General features: G+C 40.7%; 1 protein-coding gene and 1 long non-coding RNA gene across 6 annotated transcripts in view; both read right to left on the minus strand.

Annotated features, from left to right (window-relative positions):
- Positions 1-8,071: 8,071 nt before the first annotated feature.
- Positions 8,072-10,072, minus strand: LOC118624343. Its single transcript, XR_004958354.1, has 2 exons — positions 9,928-10,072; positions 8,072-8,244 (listed from the first exon to the last, which is right to left on the minus strand). It is a non-coding gene; the product is annotated as an uncharacterized LOC118624343 (long non-coding RNA).
- A 9,656-nt stretch (positions 10,073-19,728) lies between these two features.
- The window catches only part of DDHD1 (DDHD domain containing 1), a 91,098-nt gene continuing 84,387 nt past the window's right edge, over positions 19,729-26,439 (minus strand). For 2 of the 5 annotated variants that reach the window (XM_036257354.1, XM_036257346.1), the window contains 2 exons: positions 26,005-26,088; positions 20,470-20,666 (listed from right to left, as the gene is read on the minus strand). In XM_036257354.1, the coding sequence (XP_036113247.1) occupies positions 20,485-20,666; positions 26,005-26,088 (266 nt within the window). In that variant the 3' untranslated portion in view covers positions 20,470-20,484. Of the gene's footprint in view, positions 20,667-26,004; positions 26,089-26,439 lie in introns of all 5 variants that reach the window. The other 3 variants (XM_036257362.1, XM_036257379.1, XM_036257371.1) reach the window with 3 other exon arrangements.

Genomic DNA, 26,439 nt, shown 5'->3' on the forward strand with positions numbered 1-26,439 from the left:
CTCTCTGTTCCTCTCTCTCCCTCCCACTCTACCTGAACAAAAAAATGGAAAAATGTCCTCGGGTGAGGATAAAAAAAAAAAAGAAAAGAAAAGTTATGTTTTATTTTTTAAAATGAATTTATTTATTTTTCTCGTTTTTAAAATTCTGCATTGAATTTAAAAGCAACAAAGTAAAATATAACCCCCTAGACAACAAGGTATCAGAAATCCAGATTCAGTCACACTTTTATTCGTGAAAATGTTCAGCCATTTTATTGGTCTGTAAAAGAACCATCACTGGAGTCAAAAATGAATTCTATAAATCAAAGCATATTCTACACTTTGGAAAAGAAAATCAGCAGTAACATTCTCACTCAATATTGTAAATTACACTTTTCTTCATAAAAGGTGCATACTATTCTGCACTTTTCCACCAAAAGCAGTGGTGTAAGTTAAGCTTGTTTGTATAAAAATGTTATATCCGGTGGCAGGAAAAACCTTTCTCTTTCACTTTTATTAAACAACTGGAGAAAATGTTCAAGTCTATATAAAGTTGCCTATAAGCTGGAAAGTGAACATGTTCAATCTCCATTTATATTTTAGTGCATTTAGAAAAGTTATGTTTTAAATCCTCGTTCTCTGATTTTATGATCTCTGTACTTCTTCTGGTGGCCACTGGACAGAACCTGTTAACTAGCAAAATTGAAAGTTTTAATAGATTGGTAGATAAGGCGGAGATGTAGTGTATCTCGATTTTTATAAGGCATTTGATAAAACTTTTCTTAGTGCCCTGGCCGGTTTGGCTCAGCCGTTAGAGCGTCGGCCTACGGTCCTGAGAGACCCGGGTTCGGTTCCCGCTAAGGGTGCGTACCTCGGTTGCAGTTTGTCCCCGGCCCTTGTCGGTTGTGCGGGTGGCAGCCACTCGATGTGTTCCTTTCACATCGATGTTTCTCTCTCTCTCTCTGTTCCTCTCTCTCCCTCCCACTCTACCTGAACAAAAAATGGAAAAATGTCCTCAGGTGAGGATAAAAAAACCCAAAAAAACCCAAAAACTTTTCTTAGTATCTGTTATTTCAGTGGCAGGATGGAGGTGTGTGTACTGGGCGACCAGGCAATCGGAAGAATCATAGCTAATTGGACAACCATTTTCTGAAGATTCATGTTGGCTCACACCGGAGGGAAGCCTGCTCACAATGCTTAGTCCTGACCCTATGTGTGCAGTCCTTTGACTGAGTCTAGAGAAACTCAAAAGACTAGCTGAAAAAGTGTGTAGCAATAGAACCTTGGGAATGAAAAGTATCTAACTGGATGAGAGAGTGAATCATGACTTGAAATATTCTCGTGGTAAATTCAAATTAACAAAATAAAAATGTACATATAGTAGATATTTATAATTTGGGTTGCCCAGTGTCCGAAAGCGTTCTGTATTTGGGAGGAACCCTAAGAGGATAATAGGGAAGCAGGCCTCTCCACTACGGAGGAAAAATGGGTAGTTATGTCCCCGGGAGCATGAGCCAGGATGAGACCTAAGCACAGCCCATCACATGCTGCCACCTGGCTCAGGTCAGGTAAGGACTCTTCAGGGTGGCTCCGCAGGGAGGGGAGTCTGCAAGGGCGAGGTGTACATCCAGTGACAGCAAAACCCAGCACAGGGTGGCAGGTACTCAGGGGTGCCGATGCCCGCCATGGGGTGGTGAAGACCTTCTGGCAAGTGCCATGTCCTGAGCAGCCTGTTCCTGCGGTGGCAAGTCATCTGAGCTTTGCCTCCCTTGTCCTATCTGATCCATTTCCACCTTTCTTTGATTCTAGAAGCTGTCAGATACCCATCCAGTACATTTCATTTCTGCTTAAGGAACCATAGTTGGCTTCTGTTGGGCCTTTACAAGTACTATATATTTGAGTTCAGGATCCAAATCTCAGCTGAGAAGACCTGGATATTGGCAATTAACGTGAAAGAGACGTAGGAATTTCAGTGCACTGTGACGCAATGGGTGTCAATAAAGTGGTGCAGTGGGCAGGACAAAGGCCGGAGCCGACTTCTTCATGGTCCTGCTCCCGTTAACTGCAGCGAGAGCACATCTGACTGCTCCAAGGGTTTTATGCTAATGCAGACAGGGACACGTTAAAATGTGCACAGTTGGAGTTATGTTACCATGCAATACTTTCATGAAAGTGTAATGGTACAAAGACAGATGCAAAATGGCCTTAAAAATAGAACCACATCCCCCAGCCACGTTCTTGGCTCTGTGTGGGTATTACAAGAAGCGAGAGAAAGTGAGAGCAGAGGCTTTCCAGATGGGACAAGGATGAGAAATGAGTGTTGTTTGGACACTAACTTCTATCCCTAGAAGAATGATCCCGGAGGGACCATTTCCTGGGCTCCAACTAGACTAGAAAACACTTTCCTCTTAGGGGCACTTATTCACAGGGTGTAGATATCTTCTACCCAATGTGTTCATAAACTAAGGAACTACTTCTATCAGAGACTCCAGGTGACTCACCATTTCCATCATGGAAGAAGTACAAAACCTAAATCCACTGAAATGTTTCAAAGGTATTCTATTGTGTTCTTGCTTTGCCTTCTGGGTTCCAATGAGTTCAAATGAGTAACACGCCCCAAATGCTGGCCTTTCCTCGCCACATCGTCATCAATCTAAGGCCACGTCTATTCCCAGAGTGTCCAAGAGAAGAATGTTGATTATTTTGCATTGGCTATTTCAAGTAAGTAATAATAAATGTATCTTATCTGTGCACATATTACTTGCATATTTCTTCCAATGTCTATGTGGAATGTAAGAATTAAAATACTTGAGGATATTTTGCATTTGCAAGAAATCAAAAACCTTTGAAGGTAATTAAACTCTTCTGCAAGCTTGTATGTAAACTGGTTCTACCACTCTCAGAATCCACTACCATCAAAAATAAAGAGAAGTGGAGAAATGAAGGCCTCTCCACCTTCCACTATCCTTGGCGAAGCACGCAGGACCAGGGCTTCCCCTTGGGAAAGAGCCTGGGATTCAGCTCTGGCAGAATTTAGAGAGCCAGACAAGAGCTCCATTCAGGCGCCTGAGGGTTTCTACAAATAACGCTGCTGCGAGAATCTTTCTGACTACTGAGCATGCATATTAACCAGCTTAACTCTTGTTTCTTGTTTTTAGTTATGGCAAATAATCTGGGTCAAGCCATTCCCCCTTCTCCCTGTCCTGTCTTCTGACACATATTTCTGCAAAGTCTGATTGAGGCTAGTAGAGCAATCTGTACCAACAGAATAGGCTGTGAGCTCCTTTAGGTGGGGGTTGGGAGCGGTGGGGAGAAGAACGCTTGGCTTAATGGGTTTTCTCTTTCTAGGGCTTAGGACAGTCACAAGCACAAAGTAAAAGGCTGTTAGATTGAATTGAATGGAAAGAAGTAGAACTAATCAGTTCATCATAATATCAAAACCACACACAAACAAGGAATATCTGCTATGCTGCTAAAGAATTAAATTAATAGCTAAAGCCCGGCCGGTGTGGTTTAGCAGATTGAGTGTTGTCTCATGGACTGAGAGTTCCTGGTTCAATTCCCAGTCAGGGCATATGCCCGGGTTTCAGGCTTGATCCCCAGTAGGGGGCGTGCAGGAGGCAGCCAATCAATGTTTCTCTCTCACATGGATGTTTCTCTCTCTAAAAAAAAATCAATAAAAACAAATTTTAAAAAATGAATAGATAATGCAACTTTTTGGCAGGGAGAGTAGGTAAGGATGTATTTTTTCCTGATCTTCAGATTATAGCTTGACCCACTGTATAATAATTTATTAAGAAATAAGGGAACAGAGGAAGGTCATTTTAAAGAAAGTCAATACAAACAGCATCTTTTTTTACTCCAATTATCATATTAAATTTGTTGCTTAGGAAAAATTAATTTCCAACAATTCAAAAATAAAAAAACCACAAGATAGTTGAATTTATAATTATATTTACCTAAAGGACAAAAAAAAATTAAGAGCTTCATTCCATTTCTCCTCACTAAAATTTAATTCCTTCCCTTTTAAAAAATTTAAAAACCAACAAAATTAATAATTAAGCCATTTTTAATGGAGAAAGCACACACACTAAAAATATAAATTGGATTAATTACCACAGACATAGGGGACATGAAAAGACTTCTAAAAGTTGATTTTGCTCAGCTCTATGCAAATAAAAAAGTTTTTAACGCACAAAATGGATGTCTTTCTAGTAAAATATTAACTGGCAATGTCATCTCCAGAAGAGACAATCAAAACACAGCAATTACTATGGGAAAAATGTGTAATTTTGTCAACCTCCCTACAAAAATAAACAAATAAATAGTCACGTGATTTTACCAGTAAATTCTACCAACTTTTTAAGACTAGATGACACCAAATGTTCTAAAAGTATGTAGAAGAAGAAAAACCTGCAGGGCCTCATGATGAAGCCAGCCTATAATTGATACCAAAACTCAACAATGGTAACACAAGACATAGAGCACAGATCCAACGCCCTTATGAGTATGAGTGCACAGACCTCAGAGAGTGTATTAGCAAACAGAGTCAACATCACATGAAACAACAGCATACCTTGATAAAGATTCATATAAGAAATTCAAAGATAATTCCATCTTAGGAGATTTATCTATATATTTCACCATATGAGTGTTTAAAAAGAGAAAAATCGCCCTGGCCGGTTAGAGCATCGGCCTGCGGTCCGGAGAGACCCGGGTTCGGTTCCCGCTAAGGGCATGTACCTCGGTTGCAGTTTGTCCCCGGCCCTGGTTGGTCGTGCGGGTGGCAGCCACTCGATGTGTCCCTTTCACATCGATGTTTCTCTCTCTCTCTCTCTGTTCCTCTCTCCCTCCCACTCTATCTGTGCAAAAAATGGAATGGAAAAAAAATGTCCTCGGGTGAGGATAAAAATAAATAAATAAATAAATAAAATAATAAAAAGAGAAAAATCATATGATCATTTCCATAAATGCTGAAAAAGAATTTGACAATTTCCACCATTCTTGATTGAAATGCTTAATAATATAGGTATAAATATATTATATCACATGCATATGATATAACCAGAAAGTCAATGCCGTGCAGGGAAATACTGGGATGTCTGCCTTTACCATGATAACCAAACATCATCATCTAGAGGTCATGGCCTCCACAATTAGACAACAGATAAATAAGAAGTATAAACATTGAATTTTAAAGATAGAATTAAGATTAATCATTATTTATAAGTAATATAATTAGACATCTGAAAAACTCAAGAAAATCACCTGAAAAAGTATGACGAACAACACTAAGATAGTTATGAACAAAGTAAATATTAAAAAATCATTAGTATTCCTGTTAGGAGAGCTATGATTGCCAATGTTTAACTAACCCTTTTTTGACTTACAGAAATGACAATTTCATAGGGGTCAGCCTAATACATACATATATAATGGTCACAAAAAGGACAAATTACTTCAGGATAAAAGAAATAATGTTTGCAATCTACACAAATAAAACTTTCAAAAACTTGAAGGGACACAAAACAAAACTTGACTGGAAAAGCACATTCATTTCAGGAGGCTTTAATATCAATATAGATGCCTACCTCCTCCCAAATAATCTAGAAATTTAATGATGTCAATGAAAGCACCAAGGTAAGTTTTTTAGAAGTAGAAGAACTGATTTTAAAGTTCTTAGTGGAAAACAAAACAAAACAAAACACCCCTCAAATAACCCAGACCCTTACTTTTAAAGAAAAGAGAACAATGAAGGAAAACCAGCCCTACGAGACAGCATAACATTATAAAACTATCAAAACAGGTGCTTTGTGAATGAAGTCAATGGAATAGATTCCAAAATCCAGAAATAGACTCATATATGAATAATTTTAGCATGATAAAAGTGGCATTTTAATTAAATAGGGGAAGGCTTGATTATTCAATAAAAATGTTTCATCAGTTTACTGAGTATGTGAAAAAAAAAACACACAAAAATCTTCACTCTATACATCAATATAAATTTATTTTTTGGAGACTCTGGTGGGATTCAAATATACCAATATAAATTTGAAATAGATCAGTAGATTTAAATGTCAATAAACTGATTCAGAAAAGTACTAGGAAAAATACCATGGAAAGGTTTTTTTTATGAGTAAATACTTAGGAAGTTATTTGGAGGAAGCAAGTATTTAAAAAAAAAATCTCAGGAAAGTCCTCAGAAATATGATTTCGGGACTAAGAATTGGAGACTGGGTTCGCTGAAACCTCTGATGTTATTCTTGGAGGGTTGATGGGGGACCTGAGCACTCCCCGAGTGCCTGCTGATGCTGTTGGTACAGAAACGTATTGCTAATTTCATACTCTCATTGTGCAGGTCTTGAGTGGAGGGAGGTAGAACCCAGGTGCCATGGGATTACTTTTTCCTTTGAAATGCAAAGGAAATGAGTTTGAGCTTGTGTGTCCCTCCTCAGGGAAATCTGGGTAATTGAGGCATTTTCCAATCACCTCAGGATTTGGAGAATTAATTTTGTTTATCAATTGTTTCGCCTTACCACATGCTTTTACTATTTTGCATTGCTTTGTCCCAAGTGAGGAACATCAGCTCTTTCCCCCTTGTTCCCACTCAATTATCATCCACGCAGGCATCTGTGTGTTTGGCAAATTTGACAGACAGTTGCTTGGTTTCATATCCCTTGGAGACCCTTTTCCCAGCTTCTATCCCAAACCCTGGCTCTAGGGTTCTCTACTCCTCAGCTCAGTTCTCTTTATGTACACAACTATTTGATGTGTTCCTCGTTCTTCTGAGTTTATTCCACTGGTCTCTCTTGTCTCTTCATACACTATTACTTTTTGCTATGTCTTACTCTTCTTTTCCCTAAGATATTTCCTGGCTATTCTTGTCTATTTTTTTTCTATATGAATTGGAGAAAGTTTTTCTGGCTTCAAAAAACAAACAACAAACAAACACAAACAAGCGAACATGTCTTCCTTTTGCTTATAACATCTTAAACAAAGTGCTTTCTTATTAATTCTTCACAGCATCTTTGAAAACAGGGAAGGCACAAGATAATGGCATTAGCCTAATTACGTTTGATAGAAAGTCCTAATCCAGTTTTATATCCAGTAGATTTTATGCAAATTCAAACACAAAACAAACTTTTCTACCAGGATTAGATTTTCTCATAGCAAAAAGCTAGCACTGTGCAAGCCCGATTCTGCAGTGTGTCTCCTACATTCTGATTTGTGGCCAAGCACTGCTGAATGCATTTCAATCACTGAGTAACAATCTCAAAAGAATTTTGAAACCAGAATTGGCTTGAATGCTGTACAATGACACCCAGGATCCTGGCCTATTTCCCAGAATTCCTTTTTGGTTTTCTAGCAAGTTGGGTCATGCCTGGGAATTTGCTGAATATGGTGCTTGGACCAGTGACTTCCTGAATGTGACATTGGGATCAATGGCATTTGTCTGCTCATGGGTTTTAAGACTATTAATTTAAAAGAAATTTTTTTCTTTTTTATCCTCACCCTAGAACATATTTTTGCATTTATCTTCAGATAGAGCGGGAGGGATAGAAGGAGGAAGAGAGAGAAACAGCGACGTAAAAGAGATACATTGAAGTGGTTGCCACCCACACGACCCCAATCGGGGCTGGGGACAAACTGCAACTGAGGTACGTGCCCTTAGCGGGAACTGAACCCAGGACTCGCTGGTCCATGGGCTGATGATCTAACGGCTGAGCCAAACTGGCCAGGGCAAAAAAATTTGTTTTTAATTTATTGATTCTAGAGAGAAAGGGAGAAGGAGAGAGAGTGATAGAAACATCGATTGGCCGCCTCCTGCATGCCCCCCACTGGGCATCAGGCCCACAGCCTGGGCGTGTGCCCTGACCAGGAATCGAACCGGCAACCTCTTGGTGCATGGGTCACCGCTCAACCACTGAGCCACACGGGCCGGGCTAGGACTATAATTTGTAGACACACTGCAGTTCTTTACTGAACTCGTGCTCAGGAAGCCCTGGCTCCGGGTGCAGGCAGGAGCGGCAGTTTGTGATTGGTTAGGGAAGGCAGAGATCTTGAGAACGTTCTATGCGAATGCTGTTACATACCTGGGCACACTGGCATTGCAGCTGGAGGAGCGCCAAGCCTGTTCATAAGCATGTAATGGATTTAACAGCTCTCTTTATGCCACCTTTGACAAATGGCCACTCACTAAAGGTCAGCCAAGACTTGATAAACAGTTAATTATCTGCAGCAATCTGGGCACTTCCTGCCAGCAGCCTAGTTGGGTTAATATGGGGAAATATGCATTAGTTACTGAATTGCTCAGGACACACGTAGGTGTTGACATACGTTTGCGTGCATTTTTGGATTACATTTTCAAAACAAGTATTGTTTTCATAATTTTGTTGTTGTCCATACTTTTCTCCTCAATGCGATGTGTAATTAAGAGCTTACATAAGTAACATATTTTTTAAATGTATAGCAGTATGATATAGGTAACGTCTGAGGTTTTTGCTACCACATAAATGAGAACATTCCTTAGCTGGTTCCGTGTAACAAAAAGACTACTGTGTTCCGAACTAGAATGTTATGCAAGAATCTGAATAGCATAGTTCACTGAATGCTCAGCCTGTTCGGTGCCATACCAAAAAGTAGGACAAAGGCTAAAAGCAAAAATGTGGGGCAAGTTTTAAGCAGTGAAGTTAAAGGCATATGAATGATGAAACATTTAATTATCAAGGCAGAGGCCAGGTTGTAAAAGCCAGCTATAAAAGTATAAAGATGAGCTGTGAACGGGATAGCTATTTGATTCAGTGATCTCACTGGTTGATCATGAAGTGTTGAGCGTGAAGTGTTGCCAAAGTCATGGACTTGAACCTCTCTGAACTGAGAGTGGTGAAGGTGTCATATATCACTGGCCTTTTGTTCTCACTATAATGGCAACACCTTAGGCTATAAATATTAACTATTTATACATGAGAGATTAATGAAAGGTGAGGTAAAATGAGTAGCAAAAGAATATTGTTATGGTAAACTAGGCCTATGGCATTTTCAAGTCGAGACAAATAACACAAATTTCATAGTTCTTATATTAATAAGATTTTGTACAACCAAGTCATATGAGACATACTTTTTACAAACATGACTGTGCTCCTGAGTCCCAACATTTGACTTTATTATTAAGTTCTGTGGTCAAAGGCCTCAGCAAGTCTCCGATGAGTAGAACCCTGAGTCTGACAAGCCTCTGAAAATGTAAACCATGATTTAAAGGGAATTCTAGTTTCTCGACAACAGTTCTTTATTTCCCTAGTGACCCTGTACAGCTAAGAACCTTAGTGCCTTTATATATATTAATTATTCTAGAGAACTGTTTGAAAGATTTTGGGGTCTGAATTCTGGAAAAGACAGAGTGATTATGACAGATTACAACACAGGGTATTTTTCAACCTCCTTAAACCTAGGGAAGGTGGACTGACCATTTCCAGGACTATTTTACTCCTAGGTAAGAATATCTAGCTGCTGTTTGTACTGAAAGGAACACAGATATGATTACACTCATTGGGCAACTCACTTGTCAAGACACCAGCCATTGTGCTCATGGCCCTGAAGAAGGCAAAGCAGGATGTGATCACTAGTTTCTTCTTCTCATGAAATATGCTCGTTTCTATCCCACTTGCAAGCACTGTGGTTGTTTTCCCAGCAATCGAGACCACGAGCAGGGGAATTAGCTAGAATTCTGACTCCGTTACAATTCTCAGGCCTCTGTCTGGACACGTGGCGTCTGGTCCTGAGCCCACCTGGAATGTGGTCCCACGCTGCTGAGGGCGAGCGCAGAGGGCCCACCCACGGCCGCGCCATCACTGCCTTGTAGCTGTGGCCAGGGTCTATCGACCTGATTAAACCTTTCTGTGTCTCGCTTGGTTTCCTTGTTGAGAAATAAGGCCTAACTACAATACTTACCTCACTGGGGCGCTGTGCCCATTAAATGAGGAAACACATCTAAGGCACCTAGAACAGCGCCAGTCTTGTTAGATACAAACTGGTCAATGTTAACGACTTTAACAAAAGCCACACGATTGAAGATGTGATCGATTTGGCAAGTTAGTTGGCTTCCACCCCTATGTGTGTAGATGAATCCTTAAATCCTTAAAAAAAAATTTTTCTTTTTCCTTTATTGGTATGAGAGAGAGAGAGAGGGAGGAAGAGGGAAAGAGAGAGAGAAACATCAATAAGAGAGAACATTGACTGGCCGCCTCCTGCATGCCCCCCACTGGGGATCAGGCCCACAACCTGGGCATGTGCCCTGACCGGGAATCAAACCGGCGACCTCTTGGTGCATGGGTCGATGTTCAACCACTGAGCCACACTGGCCGGACAAATTCTTAAACCTTTTTAGTTCAGAGAGGAAAATGAGCAGAGAAACCTTTGAAACGTGGTAGTAGCAAATCTTTATAATCATGAGAAAAATTGAGAAAAATTCCCAGGATTTGAGGTGTCAGAAACAAATGTCCTCCAACTTGGCGTTACTCTGGGCAGGGGGTTCAGACAGCCCCAAACAGGACGCCTAGGTAACATCCCATTCGCACTACCTGTGTGAGTGCTGACTCTCAGATACTCCTGTTCTTCGCTGTGCTGGAGTATTCCTTCCCACAGAAGTCATCTTTAGTACAACACGTGGTCAGTCAACCATCAGAGGCAAAGGTTTTGTGGAAGGACTGATCTTGGGGTGTATTTACATGTAGGTACAAATTGGTGATTTTGAGCCTCAAAAAGGTTGTGGGTCCAAAGTTAATGGCTATTTGAAACTTTGAATGCATTCCCTCTTTGTAAACAAAACACAACAAAATATAGTGTCTCTCACAAAGGCAGATTAATTGACCAACTCTCACTTCCCATGAACCCCATCTTTTTTCTTTTTCTTTTGTTATGTTTCTGTTGCAGAGGGAACTCATTACTGTCTGGTGTAGAGAAAACAGTCCGCAGTGGGGCGGACCTGCACGAGCACGGGGACCGCACCCAACTGTGAGTGCAGTGATTACTTGAAAATAAGTGCAAGTTCAGTAAATGGGGGGAAATGATTGAATTCTGGGGTGAGAGGACAGCAAGTGCAAAGGTAGAGAGCTGTGAACATGCTCAGTTACACTTAGGGAACGGCATACGGAAAGACGGAAATACTTCTTGGTCTCTGCAGGACACGGTCACCAAGTTGCCATGGGGCACAGGTTGGGGAGTGCCTGGAACCCTAAATACCAAGTCAGGCATTTTCAGTTGGCACAGGTACAACAATCGGTCTTTTAAAACAGTACAGCCAAGCTCTACTTTCAAGTTCACCCTTAAGAGCTATTTTAATTTTGCTTTCTTAGGTTGTGAAAAAAGCGAAGTTCCTTTTGTCTGGTTCCAGGTAGTTTGCCTTTTCTCCAGGCCTCTCCCAGTTCAGCAATTTCCATGAAGTTTGGACAAATAATTTTTCCACCAAGAATGTGAACTCCGTGAAAGCAAGTTTTTATCTTTTTAAATTCAAGGCGATTTCCAGCACCTAGCACCCCTGCATCAGTCCAGATACACATAACTGAATACACTGAAGCACTTACACGTGATGCCCTGTAGACGGTCCAGTGATGACTAAGGTATGCTCCCCACCTTTAAAGAAGCGGTCAATGAGTCGGAATGAGACCTGTAATCAAACCCCAAATCAAGGCAAAAAGAGTGCAGTGCAACTACTAAGGTAGACATCATTAATGGTGGCACTATGAACTGAACCTCTCTCCCCAAATTCAGGTTGAGACCTGATCCCCAATGTGACAGTGTTTGGAGGTGGAGCCTTTGGAAAGTGACTAGGTCATGAAGGTGGGGCCCTCCTGGATGGGATCAGTGCCCTTATGAAAAGGACCCCAGAGAGACCGTGTCCTCTGCAGTGAGGAGACAGCCTGCAGCCAGACGGGCTCTCGCCAGACGCCGTACCTGCCGGCGCCGTGGTCATAAGCCATCCAGCTCGCTCCGTGCGCTGCAGCAGCCTGGACCGCGGGGACAGGAGGCTCACAAGCACTTAGCGGCGTCAGAGGATTGAAGAAAGGCTTCATGAGACGCTGTCCTCAAAGAATTTCCATGAGATATGGAGATTATTTTTGTTCAGATGATTACTAACTTGAACTCATCTGGATCCAGGAGACAGAAACCCATCTCAAAATAGAAACCCATCTTATGCTAATAAAAGGGTGTAACTGGGAAATCCAGGCAGCGTCAGCTTCAGCCCCCAGACCTCTTGCCCTGTCCACGTGTGTGAATTCCCTGCTCTCCCACTGCAGGTGGACACAATCCACGTTGTGGGAGCAAGGGAAGGAGTTGGGCCACAGGTGGCTCCATGCTCGTATCACACCACGTGCCCCTGGATTATATTTACTAGCCATAGAAGGCTACCTGCATTCCAGGGCCAGCAAATACAGTCTCAGGGAAGGCGGCTGCTTGGGCTCGGTTGGGCCACGTGCCCGCCTCTGAGCTCACGGGGTGGGGGTACGGTACTCACCACCTGGCTGTGCACACAGTGCTGGGATTGAGCGGTGTCCATAGGGACTTACACGAAGCAGAAAATGAGTTTAGCCAGGGGTGAGGGAAGTTGCAGACATGCTTCTAGAGGACTGGCAGCCCTATTCGAGCCACGTGGTGTGAACAGGGATAGGGCAGCATTTCATAAGGAGACGGGGAGGAGACCCAAAGGAGAAATAGTTTGTTGGGCAGGTGAAAACAACAGGTAACCACAACAACAACGAAAATGCACTCTTAGGTGAATGGCATGCAATTTGCTGGGACAGAAGTCTGACTGCTGAAGACAGGCGGGGGCAGATCAGGCTGGACTTGGGTTGGACTAGGTTGTGGGGAACTTCCAGTGATAAATGCAGCTGTCAAAGGGCTTCGACCGAAGGAACACTGTAATCAGAACTGTCCCCCTACCCTCTTCTCAGAAACAGCTCTGGGCCTTATAGTAAACAGCTAACTTCCGAACTGTCTAAACTGTCCAACTAGCATGACCGTGCACTGAGTCTCCCCTTCCCGTTTGCCGTTTCTCCTGTCCACACATTGTCCCCTCAGTTCTACACGTAGTCCCTACATCCTGGTCATTTATCTTCCAATCTAATCATACCTCTTCAGGGAATGGATTCTACCTAAGCACTGCAACTCTGCACCAGCCAGAGGGTGGGGAACAGGAAGATAAATGGAGATGTAGCATTGTCTCAATCTACATGGGTTTTGGGGCTCGATTTCCTACTCGTCACCCCACATTCAGATTAGCCTGAGAACTGCGCCATGTTTTGAACCCTGGACTGAAGTCAGGCCTGACTCCAGGCTGAGATCAGAACGTGCCGATCTTTCCGCACGAGTACTTCATGCCTGATGTCCTCGAGGGAGCCAGTGTGCCACCACGGCCACCGACCCTCCTAACAGGTGTGGTGCCCACAGCTCATGAATAGGTGGGTTTCACGCCACTCATCGTTCATGAACTTTTGGGGAGGTTTACCGTGAACTGCACAGGATCAGGAAGTTCTGTTCCTAACAATGCTCAGGCCAGCCTGTCCTCGGAGGCTGTTTACTATAAGGCACAATTACTTTCTCTTGGTGACTGAGATGATAAATGGATCAATTTAGCTAGAGAAACAGTTGTAATCCAGAAAACTCCATTTACCTCTCACCGCCTTAAAATTATTCAGTGTGCATGTACTAGTTCCAACTGAGAAATATGAAACCCGAACAATTCTAAAATCAAAGTTATGGGTTCTTGTTTTGTTATTGCCATCCAAACTGATCATGCAGACAAAAGAGAAATAATCCTTCAGTAAAACTCAGGAGTCTGAGGAAATGAACCTGCCTTGACGACTGAAAATGAAAGGCAAGAAAGGAAAGGAAAAAGGCCACTTTCTTAGTTGTTAGGACAGTCACTGACAAAGCGCAGTACTGTTAAGGAGAGGGACCACAAGAAGTCACAGGAGCTGAGGAAAGAAAGATCTTGAGGGTCTCAGGAGAGACAGTGCTGGCTGCTTCTGAGAAATGTACCTAAGAGCACAAAGCAACAGCTGCCCCGGCTCCTGCTGGCAGAGTTTGTATGTATTACGACGGCCTTAGAACCAGAAAATGGCCATGCCTTTCCAACGCGAAGCGCACGGGAAAGCAACCATTTTCAGAGAGCAGCGGGGGCGGCAGGGGGTGGGGGTGCAGGCAGGGAAGATACGAATGACGCTCAGCAACCTCTGATGTCTCCAGGAGAAAGCAGTCAAGGTGAAGCATTAATACACTTGTTTTCCATCTTACTCCAAAGGAGCCCAGATGTAATCTTCCTCAAGAATAGCTTTCCAACAGATCCTAACAACTGAAGGGCGGGGAGGAAGCAAGCTGCACCCTGTCACATGTAAACGAAAAACCATAAGGTAACAGACAATGCTAAGCACACTCCCATCCCTCTTCCACACAAAGGCAGAGGAAAAGTCCATGTTAATGATTTGCCAAGAGACTATTTTTGGGGAGAACACATACACACACCAACAGCAGCAGCAAAACCTTTCTCCTGTTGGCCAAAAACGTGTAGTACTTAGGATTTAACATTTCTATTAGTTAACCTATGTTGGCACTGTCTTAAGAGGGACCTGCTTGTGGTAAATGGATAAAAGGCTCTATATGCACTATGGAAAGAACTGAGCAACTTGTTTCCCCACCTTTGTGTTGGTGACCAGAGTGAAAAACTAACAAATGTTTCTTGGATATTCTTTTTTTCTTTCATGCTCTTGCTTCCCTTTTTCCTGGGTACTCCGAACCTGGACATGAAAGGAAGTCTGTTTAGACCAGGTAGGGCACTTTTTGGAGGGTCTGGGAACAAAGGAGACCCACCAGGGAACTCGAGCCTAGAGACAGTTGTTGAGTTTGCAGCATCTGGAGCATCAGGTTACAGAGGGCTGGGGGAAAGGATGGAGGAGGCACAAAAAACAGAGCCCTGGCCGGTCTGGCTCAGAGGTTGGAGCGTTGGCCTGCAGACCAAAGACTCTCGGGTTCGATTCCGGTCAAGGGCACGTACCTTGGTTATGGTTTGGTCCCTGGCCCTGGTTAGGGTTGTGCAGGAGGCAACCAGTCGATGTGTCTCACACCAATATCTGCCCCCTCCCCCCATCTATCTAAAGACAAGTGGAAAAATATCCTCGGGTGAGGATGGTAACAAAACAAAAAACAAGAGAGGCAGTCTCTACCTTCAGGAGTTCCCTATCTGTTAGGGGGAGGAAAGGCAGTGAGGTGTCAGACAGAGCTGGGAATTGGGACAGGTTCTAACTGTGACCCGTCTTTGGCTGGCCATATGATCTTAGGGGGTGGGAGCGGCCATCTGTCAAATGAAGTAATCACACAAAGGGATGAATTTCCGTAAAATAAGAAATTAGATGTGATCACATTTCTCAAAGTATATATCAACTTTTAAAAAGTCTGGTTTAAATAAGCTCAGCAACGCCCTCCGTCCACCCACAGCAGCAGATTCGCACTGCGCTTGCTGCATCAAAGGCTCCCAAAGCCTTGCTCTCGAGGGATCTTTTAAATGTGGCATTTCCCACTGTACTGAGATGACATCCGTTAACATCTGTAGATCGTGCTTTGGAAAATAATCTCTCTACCCCTTCTGGCTCTAGAAGTCTGCTGTTAATATTCGTCCTTAGAGACCCCACTGCTTCCCTCCTCGTCTGCTGTGTAGTCAGCCTTTCAATGACTCTGTGGGCTGAACCTAAATCGCCCCTCCACTATGCTTTTCATGGCCTTTACGCTATCTAAACGCTCACATAAAACTAAAACAGGGTTGGACTAGATGACCTCTAACATTTGTACAAACACTGAAATTTTAAGATTAAAAAATAACCACAGCCCTGGCCGGTTTGGCTCAGCGGTTAGAGCATTGGCTTGCGGTCCAGAGAGACCCAGGTTTGGTTCCCACTAAGTGCATGGACCTCGGTTGCAGTTTGTCCCCAGGCCTGGTTGGGTTGTGCAGGTGGCGGCCACTCGATGTGTCCCTTTCACCTCGATGTTTCTCTCTCTCTCTCCCTCCCACTCTATCTGAATAAAAAATGGAAAAATGTCCTTGGGTGAGGATAAAAAAACAAAACAAAAACAAATACCCACTAAAGTATGGAACAGGACATACATAACCTGGGCTGTTCCCATTCCAGCACCAACATTTATAAAATGAGATCTTGCCCTGGCCGGTTTGGCTCAGCGGTTAAAGCGTCAGCCTTTGGTCCAGAGAGACCCGGGTTCGGTTCCCGCTAAGGGCATGTATCTCGGTTGCAGTTTGTCCCCGGCCCTGGTTGGTTGTGCGGGTGGCAGCCACTCGATGTGTCCCTTTCACGTCGATGTTTCTCTCTCTCTCATGGAAAAATGTCCTCGGTTGAGAATAAAATATATATATATATATATATATATATATATATATATATATATATATACATATATAAAATATATATGTATATATATATATTGAGATATATAAATATGAGATCTCTAAGATGAATCCTATATCCTGCCATTCTGTATACTACTCTAAACTCAATACTATCAACATTTCCTTGGCAACTTCCTTCTCCTCTTGACTAATGCAAAAGGAGAAATTAAGGAGACAGTGTGGGAGTTCCCTTGACCCATCCTAGAGGTGACAGCTAAGAAAGACTTCATTGGGGATGCTCCCTGACAAATGTGCTCTTTGTAGGTACAACAAAAAATTTTCATGTAGGTAAACGATTATAAACATTAGCAAACTATATATACTGCCCATACCTAACCACAAAAATATTCAATGCATGTGTTTCCAATTCAGCCAGAGTACCATCCGATTTCTGGCAGGTGCTGAAGCCCCAGGACAGCAGCAGAGTAAAGATGAGACAATTTGAGAATAATCACAGAAGTCAACTATCCAACAGTCACACAGTTTAGTCAAGTTCTAGTTCTTTCTCCAGTGTCTGATTGCCACATCCTCTTTTTAGCTCTGCCCTGGCCGTTCTTATTTTTTTTTATCCTCACCTGAGGGTATTTTTCTATTTATCCTCAGATAGAATGGGAGAGAGAAAACCATCGACGTGAGAGGGGACACGCTGACTGGTTGCTCCCACACGACCCAGGCCAGGGCCGGGGATGAACTGCAACTGAGGCACGTGCCCTTGGCTGGAATTGAACCCGTGACTCACTGGTCCATGGGCCCAAGCTCTACCACGGAGCCAAACCAGTCGGCATGCTCTGGCCCTTCTTTAATATCACACTTCTTTTTTACCCCCATTTCCATACCAACAAACGATTATTCAAAAACAATAGTAAAACATACACTCCAAATAGCTTCCTCAATTGTCCCAATGCCTTATGAGTAGCTGAAAAGACAGACATATTGACCAACCTAACTAATTGTAAAGCAATTCCACAATTTCCCCTCCACTACAGGCGTACAGTGAAGTCTCTGGGTGTGTCTGACCCACTGGAGTGCATGGTGGCACCGCGGTGTCACTGCACTGATGACTTCCCTTTTCCTGTCTGCTCTTTGGGGACACAAAGCTGGGGTGTGGTGTGTCGAATCAACGCCTTGTAGAGCAGGATGCCTCAGCCCACACAGAACACAGAGAGGAAGAGAATGAGGATGAGTGTTTACACATCCCTGCCCGAGGGCTTCCGTAGAACATGTTCAGTGTGAGAGTTTTCAAAGGCTGACAGATGCTGCTAAACAGAAAGAAATAAAACATAACATTCCTATGGCTTGCTTCACATATAAAGGAGTAGTTACCGGAAAACAGTACATATTGTAATTATGTCCTAAAACACAGTAACACTGGATGATAACATAAGTGTAATTACTGTTGAAAATAAAGTTATAAACTAATAAAATTAATAATGAAATTAATAATAAAATTAATAAAACGAATAAAAAGGCTTTAGCAAAGGCTAATTTTAAAGTAAAAATAAAGCAAAATTTAATCCAATACATTGTCCTTATTTGAAGTTTAAATAGCCTTTGGGAACTTAACTGGATTAAAAGTGGGCGATCTGACCAGCACTCAGAAGAATCATCACAGCATGCACACAAAATAGAGAATAAAATTTTAATGGTATCAAAAACAAATCTTTTTGGCCAATTTAGTACTTGCTGGAATAAAGTTGCAAAATGTTACTCAGTAAATGCCTCAGCTTCTAAATCAAGCCAGAATGACAGTCTGTCTATTACTTCGGTGTGTACGAGTACATCCCATGATAACGCAGAGACCTGGAAGCAAGGGTCCCGTCGAGTCCAAGTGGCCATCTCTACTGATGAAGTCATGACGTGAAAACTAAACACCTGGCATTTTGAAAAGGGGGTTTTGAATGTTGCTCTTTTCAAGAATTCAAATTCCATGTGGTTAAATTTGATTTTGTTTTCTCAATATGAAAATAGGGAAGCAGATGTGTTCCTCCAGTAATGGAAATATAATTTTCTTTTTACTCAATATTGAATTAAAAGGGTTGGCAGACTTTCTTCTCAGGTAAAAAGGCCCTTCACATTCTAGTGGTTAAGAATAAATTCCTTAAAGCTCTTAGGCATGCGAGTGTCATGCCACCTACAGCGACGTATGCTCAAGTACATTTAATAACAGTCATATGAGATATGAGTTCAATTTTCCTGAGAACTAATTTAGGCCCATGAAATAAACAGGGTATGAAAATGACCTGAGTTCACAGGAATCTCTAAATTCAAAAGAGATTACTTCAGCTTTGCCAAGATCTCATCCAAGGCCTTTCATAGCTGGGGTTTCTTAGTCACAGACTTGGTCATGGAGCCTTGGAGTCTATTTAACACTAAAAAGAAGTGTTTTATGTTGTGCAAATTCAATGAAAGGCCAACAACAGACAAGAGGACTGATGGTGCTGAGTAAAACCTACAAGTAAGCCACAGATCCCTCTGTCTCATAAAGGAAGGAGGTGAGATGTACAACTGGCCAACTGTGCACCAGTCTGATGGTTACTGGAAGCTGAGAGACATGCCTGCATGGTAGGTGAAGACAGCACCGTAAGTGGAACCTAGTGGAAGCCACTCAGAAGTGGGGGTTGGATGTGGGTGTGAGAACCCAAGAACGTGTAACACAAGCAGAGTAAAATATTGGCTTCGCAGTCATCTCTCCAAATTATGAATTGAAACTTGTTATTATTATTGTTTGAAACTACTAAGAGGTAAACATGTGAATTATTAGTCAGTGATATAAAAGAATATAGTCTGGCTTCAATCTGAGCTCTTCAGACTTGCTCTGTAATCTAATTCAAGGCACTTTAAATATTTTGGTGCCTTAGTGTATTAACATGTAACATGAGAATAACACTCATTTACTTACCTTAAGGAGCTGCTACATAGATTACTGAATCTTAAAGCACTTTGAGCTCCTCAGATGAAAAGCACTGTGGAAATAATTACAGCTGAGGAAAACTCTTCCAATGCCTTGGAATTTTGATCTGTTGTGCCTTTATGTCTCAATCATGTTTTCTTAACACTTTTAACATTGGTTAGTGGCACTCCATCTCTTTATATATGTTGTTTGGCACATAGATGTTTCTGTATTTAAAACAGTTGTCATACTCCTGACTCCAAAGAAGTTTAGTGAATTTTCTAATAAAGTTAGTGAAGTGTACTCATTATGGAGTACTCTGTTAAGTTTAGAAAACTTTAGCTTTCTTTGAGGTACATGTGACACAATAAAAAGTTCTATTTTTTTCTCAAAATAATTCAACTAGTGTTAATTTGTGTGAAACTACAAGTTTTTAATGAAAAAAAATTAATCAAAATATGCCACAGTGTCTATATATTCATCTGAAGAGTACAAAGATGAAGTTTTTTGGGGAAAAAAAGGGTCTTAACACTATGGAAAATAAATGTGGTTCTTAAATTGTTCAAAGAAAACATTTTTTAAAAAGTAATGCTTCATATACTGAAATAAAGCAATTTGTCAGAGATAATAAATTATAAATACAGTAGTTCAAATATAATTTCTTTTTTAGCATTAGTTTTGCTAAACAAGTTAAATTCAAAACACTTAGATCTGATATACTCTTCTTTCAAAGGAATTATGGAAATGGAAGCTTTCCTAGAAATCTAAGACGATGATACACCTTGTGATCTTTAGACAGAGTACACTAGATCTTGACCATTTCAGATTTATAAGATCTGGTTAGTACATTAGTGTGCCTTTTCTATTTGGGAGAAATGAGATTGTGATTTATAAGCTTGCAGTTCATCCAAATATTCCTTACTTCCAGGTCTTGCTTGATTTTCTACAGGGGGTTCGATCAGACTCATAATTAAAATGATGAAAACTGTAAATAACTTCTTTTGGACTGAAAAAATGTTTCGTTTTTTAAATAAAGTGCTTTTAAATTCAAACATTTCTTGCTCTAAACAAAACTGAAACATACTTAAACCTGAAATCTCTGTATCTTGACACACACATTTTAACAGAAAAAAAAATCAGTATTGGGCCATTAATGTCCTTCAAGAGTTCAAATTGGATCTAAATTGGGTTTTGCATTATTATCGTGCTCATGTTTGTACATGAAGGTTAAAAGAAAGAGGGCAACATCCAAGGATGACCAATAGGCAGTATGTGACGTGACAGCTGACCAATAGCGGCTCTCCACAAGTCCTTCTCTGAGTTCAAAATCAATTCTGTGATCCAGTTCCACTAAAAAAAAAAGGAAAACCAAACAAATGAATCAATATTATAATACAGTCAGTATTTAGGTTCTATATAGACTAACTAGAGTTGAGGATAAAAATTTAGCTAACAGAAGTGATTCTTGTAATGACAGACCTACCTACCTACCTATCTATATTTTTAAAAGTGACGCTCCACTCTAATTGTATGGAAAAAACATTCAAAAGAATATTATTACTCAGGATCCTATTTGGGGAGTCCTTCCTTTTGTGCCCAGGTCAACATGGAAGAACAATGGAAGAAAACAAACAAAAAAATTCACTTGGTATCCTAGAGTATATTTGGGGTAAAGAAACTGGGCTCAAATCCTGGCTTCCCCACTTCAGATTCGTGTGTGATCTGTAGAACAAGGAAAGCAGCAGCCGTGCGGAACTGTGGGCCGGGCCGGCGTGCCCGTGGGAGTGCCCAGGCCACTCCCCGACGGCCTCGTCCCGGGAGGCCCTAGCCACCGACCGGCTCTGTGGGGTACGCCGGAGGACAGCCATCTTTTTACAGTCCACGGTGTTTTCTTTCCCACTTGGCTGAACTCCTCCAAGACAGCCTAGATTGTGTCCCGTCAGCAGGGCCTAACATGCGCCTGGAACATACACATGCTCAATGTCTGTCTGTTGTGGCTGGGAAGGTTAAACTGGGAGCAAGAGTGCTGTCCATGGGAGGAAGGAGTTCATTTATAACAGTGCCGCACTCAAACAATTCAGTGAATTCAATACAATCTTTTCTAAAATTAACAGAAAATCCTTGGAATACCTGTTACAGAAAAATCACTTTAACAAATAAAGGCTATAGGAGAATTTCAATTGATTCATTTAATAAATCCTTCAAGAAAAAAACACTTAGAAAAATATTTTGATCTTCAAGGACTCCTTTAAAATTGCCAGTGAGCCATACCATTAGTATTTTGAAGGGTCCATCTTCAAAACAAAAACCTCCCAAATCACTACCACTCAGATACTCAAAGTCTGTTCTTTGTCCAGAACAGACAGAGGATGTGAAAAGTAAAAACTGGCAAAAATTAAGGAAGAAGTTGGAGAAAAAGTTGGGTTTTGTTTTACACTGGAAATTGTGTAACTGCATTTAGGAAACCATATCACTCTAGAGAACAAGTTCATGTAAATGTTTAGCTAATACTTAAACAATTATTTTGGGACAATACTATTTGATTAGTTAAAATGCATATACAGTTGTTATTTTTTTTTCAAATTTAAATTTTATGAGAGAGAGAGAAAAAGAGGGGGAGAAGGGGGAGGGAGGGAGGGAGGAAGAGAGACACTGATTTGTTGCTCCACTTATTTATGCATTCATCGGTTGATTCTTGTATGTGCTCTGACTGGGGATTGAACCCACAACCTTGGCACATGGGGACAACGCTCTAACCAACTGAGCTCTGGCCAGGGCTACAGTTGTTATTTTTCTATTCAGTTGTTCTTTTCTGACAAGAACTATCCATGGATCTATCTATATGTCCTCAAGTAAGGTTTACACTTCAGTATAAAATACCAGTCAGGTTACTAAACTATTTTTAAGATGTATGACACAAGCTTTTTAAGGTTTTAAAAAACGATTATTTTTCTCATTTAAATTATAATAAGCGAATGCACAAGTCAGCAATAGTTGAAATCCGTATGCAGAGCTGTGGAGCAGTAAGGTCTGCATCTTTTCCTTCTGTGTTCCATGGGATGCTTGTTTAGATTTGTGGCTACATCCTGGCACAACAGTCAGGAAGGTGAAAAAAGAGGAAACGAATTCTCAAGCACGATGAGGAAGAGTCAAGGTGAAGTTAGTTATAAAGAAATAAGAAGAAATAAAAGGAGAAACAGAAAAGATGGGTGAAGACCACCAAATAATTTCTAACCGTTTCCTTTCAAATGCTACTGTAGAATGTCTCACTTATCCAATAGTCTTAAGTTGAATTACTGTTTTAAAGGCAAATGAAGTGAGATATTTCTTGTTATAACAAGTGCTATTTGATTCTGCTTTAATTCTATGTACCTGAAACTTATTCTTAATATGCAATTACTGTCATGCAACACTGCCTTTCATATACTAGACACTAAAATCCCTAATGTATTCGTTATCCTCTTATATGCCCTTGTTATTCTTATCACCTAGAGGGACTTTAATAAGTGTTGTTAACTGACTGGCCCTCCCTATCCCTTTCTATTTATTTTAATTTGTCCCTATCGAAATGGATCTGGGTAGCCAGCTTGTACCTGATGAAACCGTTAGCCTCTCCCCTTCCTTAAACAGTTTACCGCTGCTGGTGTGGTTAACCTCACATCTGTGTTTATTCTGTAGGTGGATGGATAGAATTAGATGGGCCTATGTCTCATCTCCTCTCTCCTGTGTATTTGGTTCACAGATTTCCCAAGGGACTGAGGTTCTACATGACAGCACCCTTTTATACAGGGTGAGGCAAAAGTAGGCTTACAGTTGTGAGTACATGAAAGTTTATTCTTGTATTAGTACTTATTAATTATTGTATTATTTTCCAAACAGCTGTAAACCTACTTTGCTCTACCCTTTATGTGCTGTGAGATGTGTTCTTGGCCAAAGTGGGCACAAACCTCCATGGAGTTGCCTCGGACCCATTTCTATCACCACACGAAGGCTGGGTAACAGCCACAGGCTGGCAGTTTCCCCGTTTCTCGCACTGATTTCGTCAAAGAGAAAGGAGAATATAAAATCATCACTTTGTCCTTCTCTCTCTTTCTGGAGTGCCTAAGTGCTAGAACCCGTCTGTTCACAAAGAAAAGGATGAGATTCCTGAACTGCTGAAGAGAAGTAAAAATAAAAATAAAAACGTTGGCCTTTAACAGTCATCCACAGTTTGCTTACACGTTTTAAATCGAATGTGGATTATTTTCTTGCCTGGGAGTCAGGCACAGGAGCGCATCCCCCCTCCTCCCCTAAGCGAACATCTGCAACCTGCATGGGTGTGAAGGGCATGTGCCCTCAGCACGGCGCTTTTGCCAGGGACGCCTCCGTGCACAAGGCTTGTCCATGTGGATGTGGTATAAAAAAGTAACACGTGAGTAGAAAGAAAGTACCTTAGTATTATAATGTGTACTAACCGACTAGGTTACTACTATTTAAAGTAAACATCTTCTCTAGAAATAATTTTTTTAAAAAAATTAATATTAAAAATTATCTTATTTTAAACTAATAATTATGGTCATAATTGCATTATTTTTGGCTCCAGGTAGACACTGAAAAAAATGAAGTACTAGTAAAGGAAACTGTGTTTCTAAATGACTGGTGAAAGGTTCATCTGTGCCAAGGAAGATCATGCTCAGTGTTCTTGTTACAACCATGTCTTATTGTGCTGCCTCAGAGGGGCTATACATTTCATGTGCTCAGGTATTTGACACTCAAGGGACATTTACATTTTTTAAATTATCACATCTCCAAATACATTTTGGAATATTCTCTAACCATCTTTTACTTGAGAAAAGTAACTAAAAAAAAACCTCTAACACAAGTTTTATAACCAGTTGTCATTTCTGCCAAAAAAAACTTTCCAACACTAATCTGCCCTGAAAGAGACTTAAAAAGGCGGGCAATGTGGGTAAATACAGACTCTCTGCGTGAATCTTGAACACAAAAGAGCTCCAGGAGATGGCCAGATTTGTTGGAACCTCTACAATCTAGTTTAAGAAACCTTTCCAATCATATTCAGAACTACTCCCCTTTCTACTCATCCTTGGTACTTCTCAAGAAAACGAACTTCTGGCTTCTTACATACTCCATGCATCTCACCGCTGTGCTTTTGCTTACGTGGTTTCTCGTCCCTGCAATGTTTTCATCTCTGCATGTCTAAACCCTACTCCCATGAAGCCTTTTATGGCTTCTTCAGGTGAAATAATTTCCTCACTCCTTAGAACTGACGGAGTCCTTTACCTGTACCTCCATTGTGTACTCATCATATTCTACCACTTATTATAATTATTTATGTAGCTATATAGTTATTTACCTTCCTACTAGAATATATGCCCTCTGGAGAATACTTAATTTCCACACCAGCATTTAATATCTTTAGGAGCAGTACTTAAGTCTGTTTCATCTTGGTATATTTTCTAGTGCCTACCTTGGTATCTTGGCTCATGGTAAATATTTAGTAAATAACTGTAGAATGAATAAAAACAAAGGAAGAGAAAACAGAAGCCATATACATATTACTAACTGAATCAGTTTGGTGTGGTTATGATTAGTGGTCTAATGGCTTATAGAGCTGGGATGGTTTGATGATAGTGGATCTAAGGGCTGCTTGAATGCAGGACAAGAGTGGACTACTTTTCCTTTCTCCAATTAAGTACGCACAAAGCACAAACTGAATTATTTCTCTGTGGAAGTCACTAACAATTACATGAGAAGAGACCAGAGTAAGCACTGTTACAAGCTCATTTCTTGAGGGGAATTCACTGAGCTAGATCAACAAAACTGTGGCTAGGGAGAAAAAAGAAACTAAAACCCAAATCAGCTTGTTATGCTAAAACAGTTTTAAAACTTGTATCAAGTTAAGAGTTGTTTTGAAAATAGAAAAAAAGAAAGAAAAATGTATGAAGGTTAGCAGTTAAATACAGAATTGTAAATTTAGATATGGTTAAAATATCCAAAGAAAAACCTGTAACATATCTTTTGTTAAAGACAAGATTCACTGTACTTTTAAAAATGAAAAAAGGAAGGAGTTATGGAAAAAAGAATGAGAAGTTAATTGATAAAAATAATTTAAAATGCTAAGATTAATCCTTCATGATATTTAGAATCTTCTGAAAGTTAAAGACTGAAAATAGCTCTTGCATCCAATAATACTAATTTTTTAAAGCAAACCCATCCCTTTAAAGAATATCAAATACTTGTATTGAAATCAGATATCAGCTATGGCATACCTACAGCCCTAAGTGATAGTATTACTGATAACTAGAAATAACTAGAAATGATTAAGTCCTTTATGCTAAGAAAATCTTTCACATCTAGTGTAGAACATGAGAAGTATAGTGAACTTCTGTGAAGCCTTCAGGACAATAGAGAAGAAAAACGGCTTATGCTTTTCTCCCCTCTCTAAAAGGTTCCTTCTTTGTAGGAGTGTATAGGAGTACCATATATTTTAGCACACAAGCACTAATCAACAGTTGGGTTTCAGGATTGCTGCCATTTAAGATTAGAAAATACAGAAAGAAAGTACATATAAAATAGTCTATAGGCCAATTTCATAGAAGAGATGATTCAATTTTTCAATGTGCAGAAGAATTCTCTAAGTAGATCATTTTCATAGTATTCTGAATGCTATTCCTGACATATACCATACCGAGGGTATTATCTTTATTCTGCATTACATTTTCCGGAAAAAGAAGGTGTGGGAGATTAAAGAATGACTCCTGAAGTCTGAAATCTGTGGAAAAAAACACAAAAAACACAAGATGCTGTAAAGTGTTGGCTGATAGTTATAAATGGCCTTCAATGATGCAGTGGCCGAAAGTTAGAACAGTACTTCCCAAATAAGCTCAATGAACCTAGCATATATAAAGAAGCACACAGTTTGATTTCTGTGAAGAGTTTGTTCATGGAAAATGTAAGTCTAATTAATTTTGAAATATAAGGTCATAATCTGTTAACATCCAGATTTCCTCAAAGCATATAGTTCATTTACGTTCTGATCTAGAGGCAAAACAATGCTCAAAGAAACAGATCTTTCCTTTTCATAGGTTACAAACACAGGGGAGCGTAAGAAATGAAAGACTAA

This window comes from Molossus molossus, unplaced genomic scaffold, assembly GCF_014108415.1.
Source record: "Molossus molossus isolate mMolMol1 unplaced genomic scaffold, mMolMol1.p scaffold_m16_p_1, whole genome shotgun sequence".
NCBI lineage: Eukaryota > Metazoa > Chordata > Mammalia > Chiroptera > Molossidae > Molossus > Molossus molossus.